General features: G+C 38.5%; 1 protein-coding gene and 3 non-coding genes across 6 annotated transcripts in view; 1 reads left to right on the forward strand and 3 right to left on the reverse strand.

The window, feature by feature from the left end:
* LOC117953649 (ceramide synthase 2-like) overlaps positions 1–6,535 on the forward strand; it is a 12,327-nt gene extending 5,792 nt beyond the window's left edge. For all 3 annotated transcript variants that reach the window (XM_034886898.1, XM_034886896.1, XM_034886897.1), the window contains 9 exons: positions 171–288; positions 966–1,084; positions 1,953–2,010; positions 2,108–2,158; positions 3,462–3,554; positions 3,802–3,930; positions 5,081–5,190; positions 5,323–5,476; positions 5,659–6,535. In XM_034886898.1, coding sequence (XP_034742789.1) covers positions 171–288; positions 966–1,084; positions 1,953–2,010; positions 2,108–2,158; positions 3,462–3,554; positions 3,802–3,930; positions 5,081–5,190; positions 5,323–5,476; positions 5,659–5,868 — 1,042 coding nt within the window. In that variant the 3' untranslated portion in view covers positions 5,869–6,535. The remainder of the gene's footprint in view (positions 1–170; positions 289–965; positions 1,085–1,952; positions 2,011–2,107; positions 2,159–3,461; positions 3,555–3,801; positions 3,931–5,080; positions 5,191–5,322; positions 5,477–5,658) is intronic.
* trnam-cau lies at positions 2,756–2,827 on the reverse strand. The gene has a single exon. It is a non-coding gene; the product is annotated as a tRNA-Met (tRNA).
* On the reverse strand, positions 6,464–6,535 carry trnam-cau. Its single transcript has one exon. It is a non-coding gene; the product is annotated as a tRNA-Met (tRNA).
* Positions 6,536–6,538: 3 nt separating this feature from the next.
* trnar-ccu lies at positions 6,539–6,611 on the reverse strand. Its single transcript has one exon. It is a non-coding gene; the product is annotated as a tRNA-Arg (tRNA).
* Between the last annotated feature and the right edge of the window lie 2,227 nt (positions 6,612–8,838).

Consider the following 8,838-nt stretch of genomic DNA (forward strand, 5'->3'; position numbering starts at 1 on the left):
ATATATATATATATATATATATATATATTATATATATATACCGTATATATACTATTCCGATTATATTTATGCATATTTCTGGCAGAACAACTGCAGGCTGGTGGCCCGACTGTCCCACAGTATGTGTTAGTGGTGAATCATTAATATAAGCTGTCTTTTGTTGCCTCTAGGTTTTTTGCCCCACCCATGGGCAGATGTTTGGGGGTGAAGAACAGAATACAAGCAACTGCTGCCCCCTCCCCAAAGCTGGAGTCGTTTTACACCCAGAGGAGCAAACAGCCGACACAGGTTAGTCTGAAAAGGCCTCACCATGCATCCATGTTCAGCTTTATTTGTAGCCCGTTTTGAACATCATCCAGAAGGAGTTGGTTTTCCGTTCTCAAATGTTTAATTAAAATGTTTACTTCCTCTAGTTAGTTTTATGTTGCAATAATGTTCTGTGTGAAAAACAAGGATTTTGAGGGGTTTGGTGACGGCTCCAGTTCCTTGTTCCTGCTAAACCTGTCATTAGGAAAAAAAAACTACTTACATTGAGTCATATACTCTCAGCTTTTGGGTAAACTAGAAATGCTTGTATGTACAAAATACTACAAAAGAATATAAAAATGCTTCATCGCATCACACAACCCAATTTCATTAATCCCAGCAGCCCTGTTTGATTAAGAAACCTGCAGATAAGGATCCATCTGCTTCAGGAGACATTACAGACAAACGTTACTGCACTTATTCGGCTAACACTTTACATTTAGCTTCAACAACACTTGGAGTAACTCAACACCACTGTCCATTTAGTAGATAGTGAAATTGAGATGATCTCTCTGCCACTATCGTTTTCTCCCTTTTGTCATTTCCTCCTTTATATCTGCCATTTCGATTACATCATTACTGTAATAATAATGAATAAGTCATATCCAGTATCTTCTAAGATCACATTCAGCTCTCCATCCCTTCCATTGCTGTTTCAGAGTGAAATACTTCATTTGATGTCGCTGTGTGGCAAAACGCAGAGGCAGATTGAGACCTGGTTCAGACTTCGCAGAAACCAAGACAGGCCCTGTCAAACCAAGAAGTTTGGTGAAGCTGCGTGAGTGCTGCCTCTCTCTCTCCACAACACTTTCATTGTTCAGTTTACAGATGACTTCCCTCAACAGCACAAGAGCTGGGGGAAACCCCTTAATGAACTTATCGCAAGAGTTCTCACTGCACTGCAAGCTATCTTAGTATTTAAGTGCCCATATTATAAAACAAATCTAATTTTTCTGGGATTAGGAGTGTTATTTTGTGTCTCTGGTGCTTTCACACACATACAACCTTTAAAAAAACTATCCACGCTGTTTTGACTGAGATCCGGTTTCTGAATGTCCTCTGCCTTCAGTCTCTGGTTGAGCTGTTTAAAATCTGAACGGCTTTCTACATCACTAGCCGAGACAAAGTGGCTAACTGAAGCTTGCCAGCTTGTTCTCAATGGCAAAACACTGCTACAACACACACTAGTTCACCCTAATCCCCAAAACAACTACTTTATCGTCCTTGTTCTGAAGGTATTCCACAAGTACCCCCTGTTTAGAAGAAGTCTCCCAGCTAATCCTACCTTGTACAGACCAAAGTTGTAAAAAAGTTACCTAGCTGATGTGATCTTACCTAGCTACTGCGCATGTGTGACTCTTACCAAATATAGCATAGAAGTGAGATGTCTCACTCTGTAGCTAAAACAAGTGACATGTCTTACTCTGTAGCTAACACAAAGACCTAAACACAGGGTTAAAACAGTATCTGCCGCAATGTTCAGTACAACAAAAACATGGTGTTTTTTGAAAATGAAACCATGTAAACCTATTCTGGTACAACCTCAAAATACAATTTTGAACCCGAAAAGGAGCATAAAAAGGGGCACTTTAATTATTTTGTAGACTTGTTGTCTGATCTGTCTGATAAAGTGTTTTGTCTGGCAGTTGGAGGTTCTTTTTCTACATCACAGCCTTCACGGCTGGACTGGCCTGTTTGATTGATGTGAGTATGAGTTTCCAAAACGTTTTATAGCAATGACATTTCTATTCAAGTTATTTTGTTTGTTTTATATGTGTCTTTATTTTTTCTTTCTCTACAGAGACCATGGTTCTGGGACCTGAGGGAATGTTGGAGGAAATATCCAGTTCAGGTGAAGACATAACATAATTTCCTCTTATTTTTAAGTTGCTTTTCGTTACTGTCCTACATTAAAACATGATGAGGAGAGCCTTGTTTTATGTGAAATCTGTTCATTCTGATTAGTTTATAAGGGTAGTCTGACCCTAAAACCTGACTTTGAAGGAAACGGATTGAATTTGTTTTAAAGAGGAAATTATGGAAAACTATGATGAACTAATCTCCATCCTTATTCATGTCACTAAGAACAATGAATATTATGTTACTTTCCTTTCAATTGAATCCTATGGGTAAATAAATCTAAATGACTCAATAACTAAGGAATGACATTTTTAGGAAGATAAAATCAATCGTGTTTATGTTTTATTTATTGTATTCCTATTGTTTGCCAGAGTTCTCTCCCGCCACTTAAATGTGATTGCTTTCAAGCTCTGAAAAAAAAACAGGATTCTTTAGCTATATACATATAACTCAGCCTGTTACTGAATCTAGAGGAACTCTGCCCTAACAATACATTTATAAAACTAATCATCATAATCAATGCTTAGTTTCATTATAAATTAGGTTTTTCTTGATAAAAACACAGATATTGACTTTTAAAGTGTCAAAATAGCAGAGGATGGTTTCGATCCATCGACCTCTGGGTTATGGGCCCAGCACGCTTCCGCTGCGCCACTCTGCTGCACAGCTCAGCTGACACTCAATGGCCCATAAATAGCTTATGAGGTCATGCAGTTGTATACCTAGCAGAAAAGCTGCTGTGGCAGTAATTGTTATACTGTCATACTACATACTATAATACTTTTGGAAGATTTATTTTCACTACTAATTGTTTGGTCTATAAAATATTAGAAAGAAGTATAAATACAGTTTTATAAATACAGTTTCACAAAGCTCAAGGAGACGTCTTCAAATGTCTTATTTTGTCTGACCAAAAGTCCAAAACCTAAAAATAATTAATGGTAAAGTATTACCATCACAGAAGACTAAGAAAGCTACAACTACCACATTTATGATTTAAAAAATCGATAATCAAAATAGTTGCAGATTAATGTTCTGATAATTAACTGATCAATTTACTCACTAATGACTTTAGCTCTACTTCATTTACTGCTTTCCTTTCATACACCCTTCCTTCAAAAACAAATGGCTTTAAAGACTAGGTTTGATGATACAAATATTGACATAAAGAATGTAGCTATTAACTGTACAATGTCATCGACATTTAGAGTTTTGTTCCTTTGTTGCTAACCATGGCTTCATTTTTGTGCCAAGGGTAAATGTCCTGGTGCTACTGAATGACGTTTTATCCACAGATCATGGAGAGAGCTCATTACTGGTACTACATGCTAGAGTTGGGGTTTTATGGCTCTTTGCTTCTCCGAATCTCTGTGGACGTCAAGCGGAAGGTGAGGACCTCAACATCCATTCTAACCTACATTGCTCCAAAACATATTTCCTTTGAGAAAATTACACAATTGAAGGAACAAGCCTCATGTTTGGTTCAGCCTGGTCGTAATTCTTATTTCAAGCGTTGCTTTAATGAGAAACTTCACTAACACATGGTTAATCAGTGACTTTACAAATTACCTTGTTGCCATGCTAAGATAGTTTTATTTCACTGAGTAGATAGTATTCATATGTGTGATTTGTCAGGATTTTAAAGAACAGGTGATTCACCATTTGGCTACCATCTTCCTGCTGAGTTTCTCCTACTGTGCCAACTACCTTCGCATCGGCACCTTGGTCATGCTACTTCACGACTCCTCTGACATCCTGCTTGAGGTAACGCTTGAATTCACATACTCTCCCATTGTCCTGCTGCTTTCATGTAACGGTGGGATTCAAAAGAACCACTTGTACATTGAGAACATTAGCCATGTCATCTATTCAGGCTTTAGGGCGATGGCCAAACAGACACAGGGGACCTTATAAAAACAAATCCTGAATGAATCTCTTCAGGGCATGTCACTATAGATTCCCCTCTATGTCTGTGTCTGTGAAGCCGTACAAACTGTCTTAACTAAGTAAACTACAGTCAGAGATTTACTCTGTGCTCAAAGTTGTTCTTAGAAAGTTAAATTGTGTCAAGAAGATCCTGTGATTAAGGCCTAATGGCTAAAAGTACTTTAGAACCCCTAGATGGCCTTTGTTTACCTAGTCTGGCCCTATTGTTCAAAACAATGGATTGTACATGAAAATACCTATTTGTTTAAGAAAGGAATCTCTGTCTGACGGTCCGTCTGTCTGTCTTTCTCATATGAGGCTGTAGCAGAGCGCAGAGTTTAAAAAAAAAAGCAAGCAGGCAAGCAACCAAACTAACTGTCTGTCTATCAACCTCCACTTGGTTTCAGTACCAATATACATATAGATGTAATAGATGTGGTGGAGTAGAAGTATAAAGCAGTATAAAATAGAAATTCTCAAGTGAAGTACATGTACTTCAAAATTGTTTTGTGCAGTACTTTTTGTGAGAGATTCGAGAGAGCTTCATGCAGCAATACAGGAGGTAAAGCAATCGACACCTCCCGAACAGACATGCATTTAAAGGGCACTGTATTAGTATTAGTATACATAAAAAAGGTTGAGCGGGATTCTCGCTCTCAGTAAGACATGTTGAAAGAAACAACAGTAAAGACAACAATAAAGTCACACAAAGGATGCTAATAACATTTCTAATGTATGCAAGTCTGTTCTTGTTACAGACTCTTAATGAACTGAGCTGACAAAAATGAGCTAAATGTATACTTATACAGTACATGCTCATTTTTATTTCCCCATGTTACGACATGTTTTCCTCTTTACCTATTATTCCAATCCCCAGTGTTAACTCATAAAGTCATTTTTTCTTAATGCTTGACCCATGTTTTGTTTAGTGTGGTGGCTTTGCTTTACGTGTATGTGTTTTTATCACTGCTATCATGTGTTTTTGCAGTCTGCCAAGATGTTCAACTACGGCACTGGCTGGAGGAGAACATGTGACACGCTGTTTGTTGTGTTTACGTTGGTCTTTCTTGTAACTCGACTGGTGATTTTTCCCACCAAGTAAGGGTTCACTCTTGTTTTTTTCCACTTTTGGCAATAAAATGTTTAACTACTTCATGCAGCATTGCTGCCTTGTAGTCTGTTGTCAGAAACACTTCTTTCAACATTACTTTTATTATTTGATACTTACAGAATCATCCATACCACGTTGGTACTGTCCATGGAGGATTTTAAACCTTTTCCCGGCTACTACTTTTTCAACGTCCTGCTGATGGTGCTGCAGGTTCTTCACATCTTCTGGGCTGGCCTAATCTTGCGCATGGTTTATAAATTCCTGAAAGGCGAGGTGAGAATCAGTAGTGAAATCAAACAGATAGCATCCCTGGCTAGTATTTGTAACCTTTTAAAAGTAGCTTTGATATGAATAGACACATGGAGTCGATTTCTAAATTAACATCTCACAGCAGGCTAGATCCTCGGTTTGGTCACACTTTTTTTTTTAAACCTTGTATATGCTTCTGTCTCCAGCTGGAAAAAGACGAACGCAGCGATGAAGAGAGCGAGGTTGAAGAAGAAGGGGACAATAAAGGGAGAAATGTGGATCAAGGAGATCATTGTTGGGAGAGAAGTAAAGACAAACTGAACTCCAAACTGTCTATGCTGACCAACAATTGTGTCCTAAATAACTTGACCAACCACAGGGAGTCTGTAGCCGACAAGATGCGAAAAGCTCAGTAAAGTCTTGATGATTATCTTTTACAGAAAATCACAGTATTTGAAAATTGAAACAGCCATGGTTTACATGTTGACTGAAATCAAATGAAAAATGTGATTCTACACAATGTTTACTACAGTTTGTGTATGCTGATGCCACTGCTTCACATTTAAAGGTACTCTAAGCAATGTTGGGTGACGTTGCTTCTTGTTGACGTTCGAAGTATTTTCAAACAAAATGAGACTAGCTTGCCCCTCCGGCCTCCTCATCCCGTCCCCTCCCCGTCCCTTCTGTGCTTCCGCGCACTAACCCCTCCATCCCCAAATCCTTCTTGGCGGTTATTGGCTGGAACGCTGAAAAACTGTTTGTGTATGCCTCGTGGTGCAGGTTGGCACATTTTGTTTTTGTTGCCTTTTGTAGACCCTGGGCTGTCTACAGAGACCGCGTTTTTACAGTGTGCTCCGGGGACAGGCAGCTAGTGGATAGTGAGGAGATGTTTGCTGTACGTGACAACAAATGATGTAGCTTAAAAGACACGCAACAACGTTTAGAGCACCTTTAATGGAGAGTAGAATTAGACAGGAGGTGAGAGTTTCATCAACAGTCTTATAAAATACATAGCAGAGGATAGTTTCGATCTATTGACCTCTGGGTTATGGGCCCAGCACGCTTCCGCTGCGCCACTCTGCTGTGCACCCCAGATGGGACTTGAACCCACAATCCCTGGCTTAGGAGGCCAGTGCCTTATCCATTAGGCCACTGGGGCAGCTGCAGGAGTTGCAGAACAACTGTTCACAATTCATCCATCAATGGTAGTAACACATACCCTTTTCAGGTAATTTGCTTGTATTCTTTAATTGTAACTAAGAAATATCACAATAGCAGTGTTGGTTTAATATTGTAAAATAATGAAATGGTTACACAACATGCAGTAGACATTTAAATGTAGGAAATAAAATAATGATTTTACTCTTTCTATGTATTGTCATAGTTTTGTTATTTGATGCAGTAGAATTTTATTGTTTAATTTGCTCTATATATACAGTATAGAATGGCATGGGTGTGTTTTTTTAATATATACATATATATATATATATATATATACCACAATAGAAATTTGTATTTTATTTGTTAGATTAAAACTGAAATGTATGTGAGGTAAACTGGTAGTTTGGGAGGACAGCATCCTCAACGAATTGGGCGCCTGCTATTCTATCCCGAGGCCTAGCAGCGGGGCCTTCGGCTTGGCTATAATAACATTTTGGTCACATAACATTCAGGATGGCTTAAAGTAAGACGTACCCGTATTGAATCACCTTTCACAGAAGAAACAATCACACAGGGGTCATCAGGCTTGGCCGGTCTGGAAACAGTAGCTGTTGACCTTGTCCTGTTTGCTGTAAAAACAATTTAGTGTCATTTTCTTCACACAGTCAAGTGTGTGTTTATGTTTCACAACGTGTCTTTACCTGCTTTCTCTCCAACTACAGTACATTATACAGAGTACAGTCTGAAAACACCCTGTTTAAATTATGAATCAAATAATTAGTAGTGAGAAAAACACAATGCCTTTAAGAAATCAGGTAAATCACGGAAACAATATCAATATATAATAAGCCCACTGCCTGTCTTTCAAAGATGTGGAAAGTGAACGTATCCAAGATAGGAAGTTCACATGCCAAATCCTTGAATGACAGCCTGAAAAAGCATGCAAAAGAAGAAAACACTTACCATCATCGCTGACATATTAATTCCTAGTTATTGGGAGAGTAAAATAACACAGATATCAGAACAGGCCTGAATACATCAAAAATAACAAACTAGCTGATGGAGAACAGTAATAGCAGGTGAATTCTGCTGAGAACAGAATCATCCTTCTACACTGAAGGAAAAAAACCTATATGTGTTGTGAACTGACCTAGAGTGCTGGATGAAGGCAGCTGATGTCTTGGAAACTCGTGCAGGTGGTTGGCAGGAGGGTGTGTTACCGGCCTCAGACTCTGGGCAGGTACAAAGCTACAGGCCGGGTAGCACTGTGGATTGGAAAGAAACGGAGATACAAAAATTGTGTCTTTATCAAGCGCTGGCTGTTTATTTCTGAGCTGAAAATATTTTGTTAACCATGCCAACAGATAGGCCTAGCACACACTAAGACACTGGATGATTAACAACACATACAATTATAAAATACACTATAATTATATAAATATAAATATATAAATAGTCTATAATATATTAATACAATAAACAAACAGATATGTAACACATTAGTATATAGAAGATAAAATACTAAACCCATTAATAACATATTGTGAAATAGATATCAGTCTTACTGTATAATACATCAACAAACGACACTACTGCTCGGAATACATGGTCTAATAATTGCTATAACACCTTCAAGTACGTAAACATAGGCTACCTGGCTATCTTGCTATCTGTTACATTATTTCTTTAAAGTGAACACAGAACACAGATCAGAGGCTACATTAGATTACTTCTATGAAATACATTACAATACAAACAACCATGTACTAGATCAACTACAAAGGATATTATAGTAAGATTGAAGCTGTTCACGTAACTATGTGATAATCAGTCACCAACGCAACTCAGCGGTCAGCCGTTTACGTGTGAGTTTACAAGCACGCCCACATCAACTGACGACCATAGACATAATAAAGTATTATATTGTAATGACCTGAGTTAATGTGTCCCTGTCATTACGAGTTCATCAGTTAAGCAAATGTTTATATTTGTTAGTGTTATGCACTACTGTTACAGCAGAGGTCAGTGTGGTTCTATTGGGGGGGGGCAACCCAAGTTTGGGCCGTAGAAGAAGGGCTCCTGGTTCCGTTGTTGTGGACTGGATGTTCGGCGTGGTCATGGCCAACAGTGACCGGAGTTAAGCGTTGTGTGTTATAAAATAAATGCACAGAAGTTGCAAACCAGTTATCGCCTCCTTCTTCAACGCTGCAACACAGGGGTGAGCG

The sequence above is a fragment of the Etheostoma cragini genome, chromosome 12 (genome assembly GCF_013103735.1).
Source record: "Etheostoma cragini isolate CJK2018 chromosome 12, CSU_Ecrag_1.0, whole genome shotgun sequence".
Lineage (NCBI taxonomy): Eukaryota > Metazoa > Chordata > Actinopteri > Perciformes > Percidae > Etheostoma > Etheostoma cragini.